This window comes from Thalassophryne amazonica, chromosome 20 (assembly GCF_902500255.1).
Source record: "Thalassophryne amazonica chromosome 20, fThaAma1.1, whole genome shotgun sequence".
NCBI lineage: Eukaryota > Metazoa > Chordata > Actinopteri > Batrachoidiformes > Batrachoididae > Thalassophryne > Thalassophryne amazonica.
The window spans coordinates 51213392-51234455 of record NC_047122.1 but is presented as its reverse complement, the minus strand read 5'-3'; the positions used below and the strand labels follow the sequence as shown (position 1 = coordinate 51234455).

General features: G+C 41.5%; 1 protein-coding gene across 1 annotated transcript in view; it reads right to left on the bottom strand.

Moving 5' to 3' along the window:
- Positions 1-2550: 2550 nt before the first annotated feature.
- Positions 2551-21064, bottom strand: part of vps50 (VPS50 EARP/GARPII complex subunit) — a 208962-nt gene continuing 190448 nt past the window's right edge. Inside the window, exons 26-28 of the mRNA XM_034161518.1 lie at positions 19678-19799; positions 5184-5373; positions 2551-5089 (exon numbers count right to left, since the gene is read on the bottom strand). Coding sequence (XP_034017409.1) covers positions 4970-5089; positions 5184-5373; positions 19678-19799 — 432 coding nt within the window. The 3' untranslated portion in view covers positions 2551-4969. The remainder of the gene's footprint in view (positions 5090-5183; positions 5374-19677; positions 19800-21064) is intronic.

Sequence of the window (21064 nt, the reverse complement as noted above, 5' to 3'; positions counted from 1 at the left end):
ACAAATAAACATCTAATCGTGAGAATTTTTCTATCTTGTCAACACATGACTTTGTAAAGTCATCACATGAACGCATGCTTTTCAAAACTTGAAATTTCTCAACTTGGGTTTTCCGAGTTTACTCGTCTTGAACGCAGCATAAGTCCTTGCAAGATAACAGACAGCACATTTCAAGTAATAGTATAAAAACAACTTGAACCCAAAAACAAGAGAAAGCATGAAATAAATACAGAAATAGATAAAAACATTCACATTTACAGTATTTTTGTTGGAATCGCAGAACGCAAATGATGAAGTGGAATCAACAGCTTTGTTTCTCTCCCTCAAGGCAGCGCTGCTCAAGATAAAGGGACGTCTGATGGCTTTTCTAAAATTGTAGGGGAAAGTGTGCTTTTTTTTTTTTTAAACACATTGAGTGCCTGACTACACAAAACAAATTAAAAAGGCCAACATTTTACTGTTTGTCCAGAGACATGATCTCGATTCCAAAAAGAAAAGATACAGTAGCGTTCAGAATAATAGTAGTGCTATGTGACTAAAAAGATTAATCCAGGTTTTGAGTATATTTCTTATTGTTACATGGGAAACAAGGTACCAGTAGATTCAGTAGATTCTCACAAATCCAACAAGACCAAGCATTCATGATATGCACACTCTTAAGGCTATGAAATTAGGCTATTAGTAAAAAAAAGTAGAAAAGGGGGTGTTCACAATAATAGTAGTGTGGCATTCAGTCAGTGAGTTCGTCAATTTCGTGGAACAAACAGGTGTGAATCAGGTGTCCCCTATTTAAGGATGAAGCCAGCACCTGTTGAACATGCTTTTCTCTTTGAAAGCCTGAGGAAAATGGGACGTTCAAGACATTGTTCACAAGAACAGCGTAGTTTGATTAAAAAGTTGATTGGAGAGGGGAAAACCTATACGCAGGTGCAAAAAATTATAGGCTGTTCATCTACAATGATCTCCAATGCTTTGAAATGGACAAAAAAAAAAAACAGACGCGTGGAAGAAAATGGAAAACAACCATCAAAATTGATAGAAGAATAACCAGAATGGAAAAGGCTCACCTATTGATCAGCTCCAGGATGATCAAAGACAGTCTGGAGTTACCTGTAAGTAACTGTAACTGTAAGTAAGTGGAGTTACCTGGCCTAAAGAGAAATGGAGGAATATTTTGTGGACTGATGAGAGTAAAATTGTTCTTTTTGGGTCCAAGGGCCGCAGACAGTTTGTGAGACGACCCCCAAACTCTGAATTCAAGCCACAGTTCATAGTGAAGACAGTAAAGCATGGTGGTGCAAGCATCATGATATGGGCATGTTTCTCCTACTATGGTGTTGGGCCTATATATCGCATACCAGGTATCAAGGATCAGTTTGGATATGTCAAAATACTTGAAGAGGTCATGTTGCCTTATGCTGAAGAGGACATGCCCTTGAAATGGGTGTTTCAACAAGACAATGACCCCAAGCACACGAGTAAATGAGCAAAATCTTGGTTCCAAACCAACAAAATTAATGCCTCGCAGATGTGAAGAAATCATGAAAAACTGTGGTTATACAACTAAATACTAGTTTAGTGATTCACAGGATTGCTAAAAAAGCAATTTGAACATAATAGTTTTGAGTTTGTAGCCTCAACAGCAGATGCTACTATTATTGTGAACACCCCATTTTCTATTTTTTTTTTTTTTTTTACTAATAGCCCAATTTCATAGCCTTAAGAGTGTGCATATCATGAATGCTTGGTCTTGTTGGATTTGTGAGAATCTACTGAATCTACTGGTACCTTGTTTCCCATGTAACAATAAGAAATATACTCAAAACCTGGATTAATCTTTTAGTCACATAGCACTACTAGTATTCTGAACACTACTGTATATATTAAAAAACCCTTCAAGACTGTAAAATATTTTCCTTTTTCAACATGACTGACAGCAACAAATACAGCTGATACAATCTATACAAGCTGTCACTATTAACTTTCCATGTTGTTTATAGTAGATTTACATTATTAATCAAAACAGAAGCACAATTTTCAGTCAGGCACAACGAATATCTTAAAGTGAAGTAGAGAAGCTTGACTCTTCGACTGGACTGGGTTGCTTGACGTGAGGACGTTTCGCTTCAAATCACAGAAGCTTCCTGTAGAGAAGAACTCTGTACAAGAGTCTGACTCTTGTAGAGAGTTCTTCTCTACAAGAGTCAAGACAGAAGTCAGACTACTAGAGCAAGAATTTTAGCTGAGGAAGCTTCTGTGATTTGAAGCGAAACGTCCTCACGTCAAGCAACCCAGTCCAGTCGAAGAGTCAAGCTTCTCTACTATGGAAACCACCTGGACAACTGAGAGCCTACACAGAAACATCTTAAAGTGAAATAATAAAGAGCAAGCGCAAAGGCTGAAATGACTTCTAGAGATTGATTTTAGAGATGTTTTATCTGTCAGAATGTACATCACATATTACTGAGGTATATATGACATTGTAACTGCTAAAAATTCATCTTTGATCTGACTGGGCGACATTCAGCGGAATATAAATAAAATGTTTGGATTTTTATCTCGGCAGATATTGTGAAAGTGGAAACAGCTCTTTGCTGGATGGAAACATGTTTTAAGATACACTGTGAAAAGAGAAACTGCAATATGTTTATTCTGTGAAAGAAGCAATTTTTAGCATTTATGTACATTGTGTTATAAGCAAAAGTGGTTCTGATCATCAGTGCGACTGTAGGCGAACAAGATTATTTAAGAAACAACTGACTGAAAACATCTTTAAAGGACAAGTTCACTTTTATATAACACCAGCCGTACTAAAACAAGAGTCACACCTCTGAGTGCTACACTTGCATTTGATGACTGCTTCGATTGTAAGAAATCCCTTTTTTGTTTGGTTGTTTGTTTTAATTAACTTGGGATCTTTGATAATCAACAGGGCAACCGTCTAGGAATAATAAATCCACCATATACTCAAAACAGCAATGAAGTCAAGTCAACAACCTATGATATATTATATTAGTGATCTAAAATGTCAAAATGCATAGGGCCATCTTGGTGTATCTTTTTTTAATATACTGGTTTACATCAATCTTGCATTGGTCTTTCAAGTTATAGTTGCAGATGTAACTTTCCATACACTTTAGCTAAAACAAAAGTCAAACAATATGTTTGTTACAGTGTTTACTCTTTTGTTATGCAAAGCTATTTAAAAATGTTACAAGATAGTTTTCAATTGTTATTCACTCAGACTTTCAGTGGGCCAATAGTTGACATAACGTACACAAAGACAAATGCCTCTAATCCAGATAGAAGATTCCAGGAATTAATGGAATTACTTGTAAAAGGTTCTGAATGACTAATTGGAACAATTAAGGACTAACTGGGAAATCTTTGGCTGCATTTATGTGCTAAATGAAGGCTCGGTGCCTCCTTGCTTTTAAGAACAGGAAAGAAACACTAAAGAATTAAACCAAGGTATCAGGAGCATACTTTTGGATTCTTCCTTAGGAACAACCTAAAAAAACAAAACATGGTACCACTAGCAACTGTACATTCTATTATACAAACATATAAAACACTTGGGACAAAACAGACCTTAAATCATTGAGGAATGATGCGAAAATTAACACAAGTGAACTAACTTTTCTTTTTAATATTCAACAGAATCTAAGGAAGGAACATCTAAGGAATCGATGGAGATTTAGGCATCAGATAAAAATGTGACATTATCCACCTCTAAGAACATGCTCCATCCCCGTGGTCTATAGGGTTGTTGGCCAAGGAAGAAGACACTGCCCCCAAAAAACTTAAATAAAAAGGCTTGTCCTGTTGACCAACTGTAGTTTTTTTTTTTTTTTTGTCTACCTTTTGAAGTAGATTTTGTATTAATGCCTTCTTCTCTGGTAGAGCAGGTTGTTGAGTGGATATGAGCTGGCCTTCCAGTATGCAGATCTGGGTTCAAATGCCACTCACGCTACCTGTCTCAGTCCACCCAACTGTAAATGGGTAAAACCCTCAGCAGGGGAAGTAACATCCAGGGGTTGTCGCAGACTCTTAACCGCTTGACGCTACGGAATCTGGAGACAAGCACTAACACAAATGGGCCTAAAGACCTATAAAGGCATTTTAGGTCATGTTGACTGAGTGCTAACTTAAAAGGGGGTACTGTCACATTTCTTAGTTGTGATCCTGAGGTTCTGTTGAATCTTTGGAAGAAATGTTAATGAATTACTGGGTGCTAATTTTGTCCTCATTCGTCAGTGATATATGTCTGTAAGGTGCTAAACAGCTTCTATTTTTGTATAACAGATTGTTAGCAGATCCTTGCTCATGGTACCATGAATCTTTTCAACCTAACATCCAAAATTTTGCTAACATTTGCATACATTTTTTACATTTTGATTTTGAATGACTGCAACACGTGTTGTTTGCTAACTCTGAATATGTGCAGTGTTGAGAGTTTTTAGCCAAGGTCTGAGCTTAGCGCAATCAACAGTGCATATATTCTGAATAATATCCTCAGAAACTTGCAGTCAAAGGTGTAGTGCGTGTTGTAAGTAATCATAAAATGTACAAACACTTTAATAAGTACACAACAGTTTTAATAAAAAAAAAAAAAACATGGTTCGAGTTGTCAGCACCTGTAGCTGAATGCTAAATCACCTCAAATCACATTTTTTTTTATACATTAAAATTGTGTAGTGTAGTTATTAAACTTTTTGTTCATTCTGGGGTTTTTTGTTTTCTTTTTCAGAAAGCAGATCCTCTGATATGACACAGTTATCAAATGTGAGTGCAGCACTCTTGTCTTTCAAATGAAACTGTGTAACATGAGGACAGAATTTTATGTTTATCTTCTAAGACTTTGACCTTGGTGTGTATTTTCATTGCTGAAAATGCAGAGCTGCAGCTTGTAAGCATTTCGCTGTGAGATTAACCAGCTCCAGCGTTTGGGTGCGTTCTGCCTGAGGGCCTATCTCTTGGGTCTATCGATGTCATCGATAGCTGCCAGAAGTTTCTGGCGGGCCTTCTTGTTTATATGTGAACCCAAGCAAACGTTCACCAAGTTGGTAAGCTGCTTCATGGAGTATTCCTGCAGGAGGGTGAGTGCACAAAAACACAATGTCAATAAAACAAGACGCTGCGCATGTTTTGTAAGTGACGGGATGCTGGTGTCGCCGTCTCACCCTGTGATTCTTGATAAACTGTTCCATGTCGTTCTCAGTGAGGTAATAGGCCTTGATGTAGGTCTCTACGAATTCCTTATCAGGGATGGGCCTCAGGTCGGTCAGCTTCTCCAACTTCATCAGGAACTGCTGGAAGTCCAGCTGCATCAGGGCCCGGCCCTCGTTGCTGCATTTCTTTACATTAGCGTAGCTGCAGCGGAGAACAGAATGACAGAAGGAAAAGAGCAGCTCAGCTTTTCCACATAGATTCAGGCAGACAGACGATGTTCTTTTTCCATTTTCCTCTGTGACACAGTGCAGGAGTCGCTCGTGCCTGTGATTTCTTTCTTCTTCATACGTTAAATTTTCCAACTGTCAACACGCAGACTGGTGTTGCAAGTGTAATAACACGGCTCACACTTTTTGAAACAACTCACCACATTCACAACACTGAGGGAGAAAAGGTCTGTTTTCACCGCTGCTGACAAAAACAAGCCGAGACGCCTTTGGTGGCCAAAAAAAAAAAAAAAAAAAAAAACTGAAATGAAGATGCTCATGCACAATCTACACATTGTGCTATCAGGTTCTAACAGCATCCAAGGTCAAACTGAATAAATGCACGAGGGTGAAAAATGGAGTTAGAACCAAAGCAACAGAGTTCAGAATTTTAAAGGCATCAATGTTATTTCTGACTGTGTGTGGCACACAGATCAAACTGTACTGGGCAGGCTTCCTGGTGCGAGGTGCACAGGGTGCACCGTAAGTCTTGCTCTCAAAGCAGACAAACTAGAAGGGCATTCCGGGCGCACAAACATCTGTCAAAGCCAAACAACATGGGAATTCTGCATTGGCCTGACGGCATGTTTGAAGTCCGACTTCTTATAATACATCAGCTTCAGTGTGTCCAGATCCAGAGCTGCACACAATTTCACTTGTTCAATTTCCCTGAACCATCCCTTAGTTATGCTGCTATAGACGTAGACTGCTGGGGGGTTCCCATGATGCACTGTTTCTTTCTCTTTTTGCTCTGTATGCACCACTCTGCATTTAATCATTAGTGATCGATCTCTGCTCCCCTCCACAGCATGTCTTTTTCCTGGTTCTCTCCCTCAGCCCCAACCAGTCCCAGCAGAAGACTGCCCCTCCCTGAGCCTGGTTCTGCTGGAGGTTTCTTCCTGTTAAAAGGGAGTTTTTCCTTCCCACTGTAGCCAAGTGCTTGCTCACAGGGGGTCGTTTTGACCGTTGGGGTTTTACATAATTATTGTATGGCCTTGCCTTACAATATAAAGCGCCTTGGGGCAACTGTTTGTTGTGATTTGGCGCTATATAAAAAAAATTGATTGATTGATTGATTGATATGTATGACTGACAGCTTTAATAGAGATCAGTGTACATTAAGCTTTGAGAAACTGAACAAAATGCCCACAAATCCCCATTTCATCATGGCAAAGAAAGAGACAGTCAAAATCCAAATCAAGATCAACACCAATATATAAAGTGTTTTTCATCATAATGTGATTAATGTAGAGGTACAAACTGTATATAAAGTACACCAGTATGAATTTGTCCTACAGCATGGATTTTGAGGGCAGCACGGTGGATTAGTGGTTAGCACTGTTGCCTCACAGCAATAAGATCATGGGATTGATTCCTACCTGTGGCCTTTCTGTGTGGAGTTTGCATGTTCTCCCCGTGCTTGTGTGGGTTCCCTCCAGGTGCTCCGGCTCCCCAAAGACATGCAGATTAGGTGGATTGGAAACTTTAAATTGTCTGTAGATGTGCATGTGGGTGTTAATGTGTTTTTTTGTCTATATGAAGCCCTCCGACAGACTGGCATCCTGTCCAGGGTGTACCCCGCCTCACGCCCTGTGACTGCTGGGATGGGCTCCAGCCCCCTCTTAATTGGCACAAGCGGTTGAAGATGCCATGCTAAGTGAGATAACAGACATCATTTTCATCAACCTACAGGAGTGAGCCACCTAGAAAATGTCAGAGCAGCGTGTGGTGCTTGTAGACTTGCCTCTAGTCTGTGGGACCTCCACCACAGGAGAAAATTTCACTGCCTGCCCTAAACCAATTCTACTCCTCTTTATGTGGAACGTGAGTGGAAGAGCTAGGGTGTGAATGCAGAGAGCAGCTGTCTTCAGCTATAAGAGAGTCGGAAATCAGAGGAATAAAGATGGACAAACCACAGCGCAATCGTCTTCCTCCTGTCTATGAGTGGCTGCACAGATGTTTGATAAAATACAATACATATAAGTGTAATATAATTTACACAGGATCAACATTTATTTATGGCCATTCCAAGCAAAGTGTTTGGGCATGGGCAGCATGGTGGTTTAGAGAAGGTTCCAGGCTCAAAACCAACCTGGTCTATTCTGTCTTGCTGGCACGCTCTTCTAAACTGGAAATTCTAAACTGACCATGTGAGGGAGGGTGTGATTGTGTCTGTCTGTCTGTGTGTGTCACTTCAACAGAGTGTCCAGGGTGTATGTGTCTTCTCGCCTAAAATTAAAAAAATAATCAAATCCATAAGGTCAAGCTTCCTTTTTTGCACTGTGTTAGTTGGAAAAAAGGTTATATTTGGAAAAAGGTTTTGTTTTCCTATTTATTGTAGTTGCATTTATTGCAATTTTGTACTATTTTAAAATATTTTTGTATTATTTGAAATAGCTCACAGTAATAAAGTTAGTAGCCGTAGCAAGTACCTGTCTTGAAATTTTGAGACAAAAAATGTGTACACTGTTATATATAGTTAATGGACATAAGACTGTACGCTGACGAATCTCTTGTGTGTGGGTGTGCGCACGGTTCATTTGGTGGACCTGAACGGTTCTGTAAAGTATTTCTATCTGGCACTCTTCTCCTTTATTCTTCTGTTTCTTCCCTCCTTCCCTCCCTGGCTCATCAGACCTGCCAGAGGTTTGGACCAGAATGCTAAGGAAGTCATTTCCAAAAGTCTCTAAGGGGTAACGAGCTCTGGACAGAAACACTGAAGAACAGAATGAGCAGGCAGGAGAACAAACAAACATGACCACTCCGTCTCAGGGTGTTTACACACATGAAGGTCCAGAACAAGGGCTTCATGTTTGTATAAGTCTGTTCTGGTTAATTTGGTTTCACACTGCAATGTTGCATTCAGACTAAAGAACTTTTCATGACGTCCTTAACGACCTGACATCATCTATGTCGGCTGTGTCTCCCTAAAATTTGATACATCGATTGGCTTGTAGGGGTCGGCTTGTTGTCAATTAGCTGTATAGTACCATTTGAACACACAAAAAAGTTCAGTTTGAACAGAGAAAAATTATTAGGGAATAACCCTGTTGTGTCTGATGATTTGCGGATGTTCACGATGGTTATATGGTAGCAAATTGAGCTTGACGCGGAGCCGGTAAAACAGATATTTGCGACCGTAATCTAGCATGAACGTCGGCAAATCATCAGATACAAGAGGGTTATTTCCATTCTAATCCAATTCCATCGTTTGCACAGTTTATTTTTCTGTAGGTAATTCGGTCGGCGAGGCTTACTGTCGAGCCGAGGCAGCGTCACTCCAACAGCGGTCAGGGCATGGAGTAATCCATCAAATGTGAAAATCTGTCAAATCCATCAAATGTGAAACGGTAATTCTGTATCAGAATCCACATCAATACTTTCATACGATATCTTAAATTTACCCATTTCGGCATCGTCGTCAGTACGTGACTTTCTCTCGCTGTCAGCTCACAGCGCCATCATTGATATCTGCGTAGCAGCCGGTCAGGGTGCGGAGTAATACATTAAATGTGAAACGGTTGAATATTTTGCAACATTACACCTGATATTATACGGTCTGAAATCTCACACGATTAACCAATCAGATTTGCGGAAAAAAATGTCATTGGATTAGAATGTATTTTGAAGATCATTTAGATAAATCACTATTTGCATTTTTCCGCTATGAGTCAATGAGCTGAGCGGTCAATGAGGAACTCCTGGTCTCTGGCCTGTAGGATCATAACGTTCTCACTGAATTCACACGTTGGTGGCATGGTATATTTAACAGCACCAGGCAACCTAACCAGCACCTAACTTTTACTGCCTGCTGCAGCAGGACACAAAACAAATGTTTTATCTTTAAAAAGCATAAAAGGGCAGCAGCGCAGGGAGTTTAATGGGTGGTGATAACTGGCCTCCTCCCTGTAACTGTCCCAAAGTGCTGTCCAACAAGTTGTTTTCACAATGCAAATGCACCGGACCATGGTTCACTTTGATATGGACAGAGACCACTAGGGATGGGTATTGATAAGATTTTATTGATATCAATGCCGTTATTGATTCTGCTTATTGATCCTTATCAATTCCCTTATCAATACCTCCTGTAAATTTTCTGTGTACTAAAAGTATTCTTTATAGGTTTTCTATGTCAGCAACATTTTACTGAGTCTTAAATAAGAAATTGGTTGATCTCTGGACATAAATAGGAATAAAATCTGTAGTTTTTGTCAAAAGCATTTCCTTTCAGATATTAATGAGACAAATGTAACTCCATAGACTGAGCTCAGCTCTTGCAGCCGGCTGCGTTGCACATCAGGAATTCAGAAAGAATGAAGGACGTCTCATTTTGGGAGGAAAAACAAAAACTTTTTCGTCTGTTGTAGTTTGTTTTCTGTATTACAATGTTTGGAAAGAGGTGTCATTTGATTTAAAATGGTGATTCGCTTTGAAGTTATTAATTCCGACCGGACTCTATCTTTCTACCTTCACTCGGCAGAGAGCGGCACAGCATTTGGAGCTGTGCAAACGGAACGGAGGATGATTCTCGTTTCTTTCCCGCAACAAGACAAGATTCCTAATTAGTGACTTTAATCCACACAAAGTTGACTCACGATTGACATCCTTAAATGGCTTTGAGAGGGGTTAATGAAGCGGACTTGCCACTTCTGAAAAGCAGCAAAGCAGAGAACCAACAAAGCAGCGGGTCAGAGCACTGCTTTGTTGCTTCAAGCTTCAAGCAGAGCCGCCGCAGAAGCAGTTGATTGCAGACTCTGCAGCCGGTCTGCAATCAACGTAGAGAAATGATCATTTTCCTTTTAACACCCTCAAACACAACGGCCGCTATGAAGGACTGATAAGGGAATCATTAAGCAAAAAGGCTATTGATGTTGGTGGATCGAATCATTTCTTAACGATTCTTGAAAAGAACCAGTTTTTGATACCCAACCCTACAGACCACCTGTTTTGGTCAGATCAAATTTTGGTTCTTTGGTACAGATTGTGGTCGAGGCTTCTTTCACAGCTGCTACCAAACTGAAAAGTCTAATGCAGCGTTCACACCGGGTGCGACACGAGTGACAGGTTGCCATGTAATCCCTATGGAAGGAGGCGTGACGCGATGGACGCAAATGAAGTGACGCGAGTGAAGCGATTTTGAGCGATTGGCGCGTTTGTGGCGTGATATTGCGTTGCGTCACGTCGCGTTGCGTCACGTCGCGTCACGTCGCGTTGCGTCACGTCGCGTTGCGTCACGTCGCGTTGCCCTCCTCCCCAAGTTGAAAAATCAGAACTTTTCCGTCTTGTCGCACCGCGATGACCAATCAGGGACTGGATATGTAGTGACATGGAGATGTCTGGAGTTTGACTGAGTTGGATGTGAACATGTCCTGTCTCTGGGAGCGAGCCTGTGAGTAGGACTTATGTCCCTTTTGTCCTTTATTTCACAATTATGACAGTGTTTTGGGGGGAAGAGCGAGCTACAGCCCCACAGCAGGGGCAGCGGAGAGTTTTTGTTTTTTTTCTTCTCACGTGCGCACGCGAGTGAATTGTCTGTGAAGATTATTTTCTTTATTAACTACAAAGACATATAATAAAACAAATGGTGACTGGTTTATAACACAATTATGACAGAGTTTGGGGGAAGAGCGAGCTACAGCCCCACAGCAGGGGCAGTGGAGAGTTTTTGTTTTTTTTTCTTTCACGTGCATGCGCGAGCGAATCGTCTGTGAAGATTTTCTTTATTAACTACAAAGATGTATAATAAAACAAATGGTGGCTGGTTTATAACACCATTATGACAGAGTTTGGGGGAAGAGCGAGCAGCAGCCCCGCAGCAGGGGGAGCGGAGGTTTTTTTGTTTTCACGTGCACGCGTGAGCGAATTGTCCGTGAAGATTATTTTATTTATTAACTACACAGATGTATAATAAAGCAAATGGTGACTGGTTTCTAAACACAATTATGACAGAGTTTTTTGGGGAAGAGCGAGGAGCAGCCCCACAGAAAGCAGCTGAGTTTTTTTTTTTTGTTGTTTACATGTGCGCATGTGAACGGGACAGGAGGTCCTCAAACTGGGTCCTGCAGAGGCGGAAGGACCGCTGAAAGCGGACGTCATCCAGACGCAGCTCCTGCAGCAAATAATGATACTCCCCGAATTGGGAACGTCTCATGACGTTTGTCAGCTTTCCACAACAACTCGCTCCGTGTGATCAAGGTCCGTCATGTTAATTTGACTGACAACAGGAACCGGCGGTGTCATGACTGCATGTGGCGTGGCACAGAAAGTGGTAGGACACACTATGCAGACTCGCAGGCTGAAGCGTGGAGGTAAAAAAAATGAGCTTTATCAAGAAACAGGCAATGGTCCGGTACACAAAAGGCAGTCAGCGGTGCGGCAGTACAGACAAGCGAGAGGCAGGTTCATAGTTCAGTACACAAGCAGGGGTCAGGTTCAGGGCGTGGCGGAGATCGAGTCAAACAAGCAAGGTCAAAAACAAAGCAAACAGACTGTGACAAAGAAAGCGAGGATGTGACACACGATCGACAAACTAACAGGGAAGTGAGCGACTGTGAGAGCTTAAGTACAAGGGGAGTAATCAGGGCGTGATGTAAAACAGGTGTGGGGAAGGTTCAGGAAGGGGAGTGGCCAGACAAGACAGGTGGGTGTGACAGACAAAATAACTCAGCTCCAGAGACACACCCACAACCAACAGAGACAAAAAGAACTGAATACCACAAACTGATGTGCTCATGTGACAGGACCCAGAAACTAAAAGGCAGAGACTTAACTAAGGCAGAACTCACCAAGTGGACATACAAGAGTAACAAATACAACCTATGATCAAACAAACAGATATGTGTAATACTAATGATCTAGTGATGAACGGAACAGATGACTACAGAATAAAAGGTGATACAATAACTGATAAAGTGGCAAGCAGACTAATGACTAACTAGGAAAAAGATGATTAACAGAGAATGAAATACACAACCAAAGGAACATAACCAGGAGAAAACACAAGATAATCAATAACCAAAACCAGGGACTAAAGCATAATACACTAAATGTGATGAAACTAAACTGAGACCTAAGTAACTAAAGGAACCATGAGTGAAAGAATACAAATGCACAACAATGAGCAATACAAAAAAACAAACTACAAATTGGACAACAACAAAGACAAAACTAAATACATGGCAACCAGGTGATATAAAGAAAATAAATGAAACAAAACTAATTATAAACAGAGCATAACAAGATGAGAAGACACAAGACATAGAGATAAACAGAAACCACAGACAGAATAATCCAAACCAGCAGTGAGGCAAAATGAGGAAAACATGAACAGGGCCCTGAATGGGCCAAATCCTGACAGGTGAGCGGAATGGAAGCTCCTCCTATTTGATGATACACTGGGGTGAATTTTCGAACAGAGCGAGCAACACACCGGGTGATGGTGGCGCGTCCGTCACGAATTTGTGGCGTCTGGTTGCGCCCGGTGTGAACGTGGCATAACACCCCTATTCCACAGGGCATCATTCCACTACGATCACCCACGATCATCCAAAAAAGTGCAAAAATGGGATAAAATGGCTTAATCCGGCTTGCCTCCAACAGGCTGCCTTATAAGTGCAGACCTGGCAACCCGTCAAAAATAAAAGAAAGAAGCTGAGCCCTTGTCCAGACATGATCAAGTTGTTCAGCTCTGAACAAAAGCTGAAACAAGCGCTGCTTTGGCTTCAAATTTTTGCTCCGATGGAACACGATCAAACAGGTTTCAAGCCGTAGTCACTACGAATACCCAATTTAAAGAAGTTCAAACATGACTGAAGCCGTTAAGACTACAAATATGCAGAAGATAACGTACTATCAACAATTTCAAGAATCGGGATGACATTTTTTAACAGTTCAAAAGTTGGATGCCGGTTTCAAATCTGGTGCCGATGGCGACGGTAACTACTACACATGGATCAAGAACTCACTGTGACGCTTCAAAACGTGCCCAGATTCGCTGTTCAGGATTAAACGGGAAGGAATGGTGTCTGTGGAATAGCCCCGTAAAGAACTGTACTAAAGGAGGAATGTGTGAAAGCACCCTGGGTGTGGGTGAAGAGTTTACAGAGACAGCTGGGTCAATGACTGACATCACATCTGCTTCTGCAAATTCAATTTGTGCAGCAACAAACAATCATAATGATTCGTTTATGCGCTGACAATGGAGACAAATGTTCTGAGCAAATGTGAATGGAAGTAAACATGCTCCCATTCTGAGCTGGTGGTAGAAAGCTTTATTTAATTTGCACAGTTCTGTGTCCTTTAACAACCATTTAATGAGCATTTGTTTAACTAAACTATTTTCCTGTTCCTGGTAAGGCTTGACCAAACTGTGACAGCTGTGCCCTTCAGCAGCATTACAAAAATCTGTATGCTCTTTGCTTATTCGAAGTGAAATAGAAGTATCACGATCAACTAACGCACAGCTGTTGCATTCTTTGCTGTCCATACATAGTTACTGATACCACGTCCACATCAAGTAGAATAAATGTGAAAACTTTTCCCCTCATTCTGTGCTTCTGTCCAGACTCAACCAAAATTTTGCAAGCTGGAAAATGAATACCTCTTTCCAAAGTAGTTAAAGTAGTCAGGTGACCCTCATCAGACAGCCAAATCATCAACTGCAGACTTGCAATGTGGCAAGTCTCATCTACATACCAAAACGGGCTTCAAAAGTCACTCTTTATAAGACTATGGTTCATCTCTAACCCACACAACACACTGACAGTATGAGTGTATCTGTGAACCAGGTGTGCCTCAACAGCCTACAACTTCAAATACTATGGCCACAGGAGTGTTCCCCGACCTTGAGTTAGACAATGTTGATCTTAAACCGATGCTACGCATTGACATTGATACCGTACAACATACATGTCTCCCAGATACTAGTATCATCAGGGAAATAAATGACAGCTTTTGTTTTAGTCTGGGAAACCAGCTGGAGTGCAAAAGACCCATGATACAGGCTTTGCTCTCAGAAACTGCAATATCAACATCATCAAATTTACAATGGCTGTCAATGAGAGATTATCTTCTCTTGACCTGTCCATCAGACTTGGGCTGATCCTAGTGTTCTCTACCTACACTACAACGCCGAAATATGACACATATGACTACGACCTTTCCCACAAACTGCTACGGAATGAAGCCCAAACGTCTACTGAGACCTCACAAAGAGTTTTACTTGGATGCACGAGTTGGCTCAGACCATAATACCTGGTTCTACTTCATAAGCAGATCTGGAGTTGGTAATATGAACAAAAATGGCTAATAATTACTCAAGCTCTGCTGTCAGCCAAATGTGTGTCATAAACACAGCGTTTCCAGGGAAACCCCATCGAAAGCAGGACTGGTATTACCCAAGATCCAAATCAAGGGAACAGACTGATTTCATGTTCATGAAACAGACATAAACAAAGAGTTCAAAACAAGCTTATCACACTGTGTACCTGGTTTGTTCTAGAATGGCACTGCAGCACAGCGTTTCCACTGTCAAAAGAGACGACCTGCCAAAATTAACACCCACAGATCTGTTCCCAATGAGGCCTTCTGTGATCTGTTAGTTTGTGTTATGGAAATCCTACTTGCTAACACGGACCATGCAATATATTGGGCACTCTCATCATTTGGTCATTAATGAAAAGGCACTCGGAATCTATAGCAAAAAAGTCCAGTCCTTCATTAACACCTCAGTCCTCATCCAGTCAGCCAGCAGTGGAGGAAAAGAAGAAAGCTCCACAAAGACTGAAAACGAAACCATCCAGGCATGCTTGCATTGCTTACTGTCAAGCTACAGCCAATGCCCAAACAGCTGTTCATGGTTGTGCTCATGAGTACTGGGATTCAATCTGCCTGGATGAGGCGGTAAGGGGACAGAGTGACAACGATGTATGTGGGAGTAAAGAGGGCTACAAGATCAATTGGTCAGACCTGTGGTGTATTCAAACAGAAGGATACCATCATAGTGATCAAAACCAAACCTGAAAAATGGCTGTATTGAACATTACAGTGTGCTGTACACACAGCAAAGCCAGTCTGATATAATGTCCTACCAATGCGTGACTGAAATTCAGAACCTGACCTTGAAGAAGTGACAGCTGCTATCAAACGAATGCCATATGGTAAGGTTGCTGATGAAGATGGCACTCCCACAGAGCTTCTGAAAGTTGACATTGAACCTTTATCAGAGACTGAGAGACTCCATCACCTTGTTTCTCTCTGTTTGTCTGCCAAGAGTACAAGCAGGATCGGAAGAACATGAAAACTGTCATCTTCCCCAAACAGGAGTTTGGCATGGTGTAGTAGTTATAGAGGTAGCACTCTCTTGAGCCACTGGGAAACTTCTGAGATGACCTGTTCTGGCCCTTTTGGAGGAAGTCAAGTCAACTCTGGAAACACACACTGGTACCGATCTTTACTGCATTCACGGCACCATGGAACCACCCTGAGTCCTGAATGGCAACCATCTAGTTGGACAACCGGTCCATGCCCACAACTCTAAAATTACCATCTACTGTATCTGCTGCAGCCAGGTGAAGTGTGGGCGTCCCCTTGGCCTTCTCCAATCGCTGGTGTCCTCAACACTCAGGCACCTAGGTGGTGGATCATGCACACAGAAATGACTCACACTGCCAAAATGTTGAAGATGAAGTTTCCTCACAATGCAAGTGATACTCCTCCATTAGTCTCGCCAAGGAACCGCTCGTTTGAACGAAAGTCGACTAAATCTGGAGACTTCATTGAGTAAAGTAAAACAGTTCAGATGACTGAATAAAATTAAGACATTTTTTGTCAAGACAGACTAAACTAAACCAAAATATGCTGTCAAATTGAACACCAAGTTAATGTCCTCAAATGTGTTGTTTTGTCCTTTCTGACAGTTTACTGTAAAGAAACCAGAAAATATTAACATTTAAGAAGCTAAAATCTGAGAATTTGGACAATAATAAAAACAAAAAATTCAAAATGATTAGCTGATGACCAAAACACTTGGGAATTAATTTAATAATCGATTAATGGATGAATTGTTGTAGTTTTATTCTGTAATTCATGTAACATCAACATTTAACTTTGGCCCATGGTCCTCCATCCAGATTAATTCATGACCCTGCTCTCAACTTGTGTTATTTGGCAGTTGCACATAGCTTGAAACGAGCATGTTTGTCAGTTTGTTTCATTTCTAAAGCTGAGGTCTTGTGACCACCAAGGCCGCCATTGCTTGCATAAGTATTAATAACAGAAAAAAAAATCCACCAAGAAGAACAATTAAACAGTGACTTGAACTATAAACATAGCAAGTGATGGATAACAAAGTAACTGGAGTGCACCTGTGGCTAAGATCCAGATTTCAGTTGCTTTTGTGTGAAGAAGAAATTTAGAAGCTTTGCTATTATTTTGGCATTTAAGCGATGACCTGAAAGTCGTACTGTGGATACACGTTGCATTCACAGGTAAAAAGCATTATGGGATAGCTGTCTTGCTGCTGCTGTCCTCCTACAGTGTGTGTGATCAGAGGAGATATCACACCTCCGGTCTAAAAGCCTGCTGCACACACGCTCTCAGCACACTGAGTGTGATGAGACGGGAAGAACACAGTCGCTGAGGAAACACCTGGACTTTCTTTTAGCTATCAAAACCCGCCGCCGCTGCTAGCAATAGACACATCATTGAAGGACGTCTCAAGATTATTTTGATGTTTATGTGCAGCCCTCTGATGGCTGTTGGGGGGTGGGGTGGTGGGGGAGCCTGAAAAATGCATTTGTGACACAGATGGTTGCCAGCATAGGAAGGATGTGACAAAAATGTTGAACAGCTTTCTGGGTGTATATCTCGTATACCCCCTCGGGGCACAACGGAACCGTTGATCATTGATATGTATGTGGAACACAACCATCCATGTGCTGCCATGAATATAGTGGGAAAGCCCACTGCAAACCTTTTTAAGCAAAGGTGTCTTTTGGCTGTCAGCAAAGGTTTGCTGCACGTGCGCGCATACGCAGCAAAGTTTAGCTGAGCACACGTAGCGGCTTACTATGAAAACACACACACACACACACACTGAGCGGTCATTTTCTCATGTCAGCACTTTTACACATACACACGCATGTGAGATCAGTGATCCTGGGAAAAAGAGGACGAGCGAAGGAGTGATTGAATGGGCATGGGTGACCGCACGGATAGACACATATGGTGTGAGTTCGGTCCATACGGTGGTTATTCTTTGATGTCCAGCACAGGTCCTGTGCAAAGGGAGGAACACAGTGCTCCGGTCTGTGTTTGCCATCCAGACATTTGGAGATCAGGCAGTCTGCAGCGCCTTTTATGGCCATCTGAGACCAGTCTGTGTCATCTACGTAAGTTTTGGATGCAATCTGACAGCTGTGGATGAGGCAGTCTGTCTCCATTCTGACAGAGCTGGACACGCCTCTTTTCCTCCCGACTGCGTCGGATTATGGCAATATTTGCTGTGCCAGGCATAACTCCAGCACATTCTTGCTATGTGTGACGGGGACTTTAGGCTTCTTATGTACTCCCCATTCCTCAGAGTGCCTGACAGCATCCTCTGGAAACATACTGTTTCTTTCTTCCCTAATTTTACAACATGTAAACATAAGTAATTCCGTTCGGCTCCTCCCTTGTTTTGCGCTCGGGGTCGGCAGAGCAATCCGAGGTGGATCTGCATGTTGAATTGGCACAGGTTTTATTCCGGATGCCCTTCCTGACACAACCCCATATTACATGGAGAAATGTGGCAGGGGTAGGATTTGAACCGGGAATCTTCCACACTGAAACCAAGCACACTAACTATTTGGCTGCAAATGTTTAAACTGTGAGATAAACACACTTGCACAAACTCATCTTCAACCCAGTTTTGCTACAGGATGCGTTGCCAAATGATGGATGAAAGTAGCTGGTACAATATCGTAATAACTAATCTGCACTGTTTGTTTTGTAAAGTGATATTGTGACTGTAAACTGAAACATCTTCAATCAAAAGAGACGCCAAAATAGACCGACAGATTAACGGACAGGCAGATGAAACGGTTGATAGATGGACAGCCAGATATAAGTCCATCCTTTCCAGCCACGCTATCATCTTGTAAGTCCCTTCAGCTGCTCCCTTGTTTTCACGTGGGGTCGACAGAGAGATGCCCCATTAAAAAAGGGGGCGCACCCATTGGCAAGTCCGCTGCATTCCGTAGAGACCCCAAAATATTACTGTTTATAATACATCAACACAGGTCATGTTCTTGCCTACAAATGTAATATCTGTGTGTAAGACCTCCCCCTACACACACAATGTACATGACCCCTTTAAAGTTTAGGCTTTCTTTACAAAAATGTAGTATCTACTCATATGCAATCTCAACAGGAACACAAATCAATCACAATCAAGTATACAAATGTGTCCATACAGATCATACAGTTAAATCATCAACATCTACTACATTCAAGTCTACATACATACATACATACATACATACACACACACACACACACACACACACACACGGATATTTTTGAAAACAGGGATTTTCTGCAGTCAATTATAAAAAATAAAAAAAAATCCCATCTACCCAAGCAGTTTTACAAAATTTTTCCATCAACATGAAAACACAAAACACATTGTATAGCACTGTCTAGAGCATGCCACAGCACCAGGTGGCGATATAACCAAAATGGCATAGGCATGTTGGCCAATCAGTAGCCTGGAAAAAAAAAAAGACAAAAACTCTGCTTACCTTGCTCACACATAAAGATTGAAACAAAATTTTTTGAAAAGTTTCACCTTGGAAGAAGTTCTGCTTTTCTGCAAAAAGCTCCATTTTCAGTGAGCTAACATAAGTTAAGACAAGATCAACTTTATTTATGCAGAAGGGAATTATTTTCGGGATAAATAAAGTTATAGATGAATAGTTAAAAAGCAGTTTGTGTATGGACAAAAAGGCCACAATGCAAAAATCTATTTTCCAAAATACCCATGTATGTGTGGATTGGGCCCAAGTGTCTTTGTCTTACAAACTGTATTTTGGATTCTTACTAAAATCCAAAATAAACTTCTACCTACTTACTATGAAAAAGCATCACACCACACAGGTACAACAGAAAACTGCCTCTGAGTGACAAATCTGGCTCTGTCAGAATGATGCCAAACTGCTTACAGCCCCCTTGACTGTGAAAATGTGTTTTGTGACTTTCTTACCCCTCTACCAGAGTCCTGTTGGCCAGGCGGATGCAGTGCTCCCACAGGACATTGGACACAGGCAGTGGGATACGAACATGTCTAGAAACATCAGCGAGCCGCTTGTTAAATTCCTCAAACTCCTGGTGAGCAAGAGAAAAAGTAAAAAAGAGCACATCGCAAATTAGTTAGCAAAGTATAATCAATGTACAGGCAATACTTGATTTTAAGAGTCCCCATAAAATACTGTGGTTTTTCATCATTGGAAAATTGCAGACAGTGTATGACTACTAATTTAACACTTATGCACATACTCGTGCAATCACAGACCTTGTGCTGATTGTAGCTATTAAGTATGAAATTCAAAAACAGTGCGATCCTGTGTGGTTCACTTGTTTTAATGTTACAACACCCAAATTAATTGGAACATTTGCTTTGAATCTGCTGGTGATGTACTGAGGCCTGATTTGGCACAGCTTGTGATGCGTTTCTTTTGATACAGGTTTGTCGGGAACAATGCTCAAACAGGCTTTGAGATACCCTAGGGCAGAGTTTCGAATTAGCATGTCAATAATTTGTAAACCAAATGTTTTGGCACTGTCACCAGCCACACATTCTATCTATTGTTTGTAGGGGTTTTCCTTATTATATGTTCTTTTAATTTGGCAAGTTATGACATGATAGTATTTATTGTTTCTGAGTTACTGTATGGTGCCCCTGACTGCAACAATTAGACATGGGCCAATAACCTGTTTCACGGTATCCCACGGTATGAAAAAGCCACGGTATCAAAACCACTAAAATTTTCCATTATACCGCCCCTACGGTATGAGCGGGCTATGAGAATTCTTGACAGATAGAGCAGAGGCAGCCGCTGCAGCCCTTCCCCTTGGTGTGCACCTCTGTCTCTTACAAACAGGCAGCTAACGTTAGCTAGCTCTGCATCGTGACTGAAGGAGGCGAAGTCTGCACTGAACTTTTCCCTCTGTCTAACAGGACCAAGACGGCTTTTTCATTTTATTTTCTGCGGAATAGTCCTTCAAACCAAAAATGGTGGCAACAAAGCACCGTAGCTATGGCCTATGTCGGACGCAGAGCGATTCAAGATACCCGCAAAGGATTACGTGGAAGGATTAAACTTTATCCCATCTTTGAAACCACTGAGAAGTAGAAGTGGTGGACTCGAGTCGTGCTTGTGGTTGACCAAATTTCTCCCACAAACATGTCAAGAAGGATAAATACATCTATTCCAAGCACTTTGTTGGTGAAGCTGGGCCAATATTGAGCATTCGGAGTTCCGAACGTTATTCCAGCCAAGTTTCTCCCTAAGCAAGTAAGTCATGTTTCCCACGGGGCAGATGCTACATGTCTAAAAGAGTGACTATTATTTTTTTATTTTCTCTAAAGT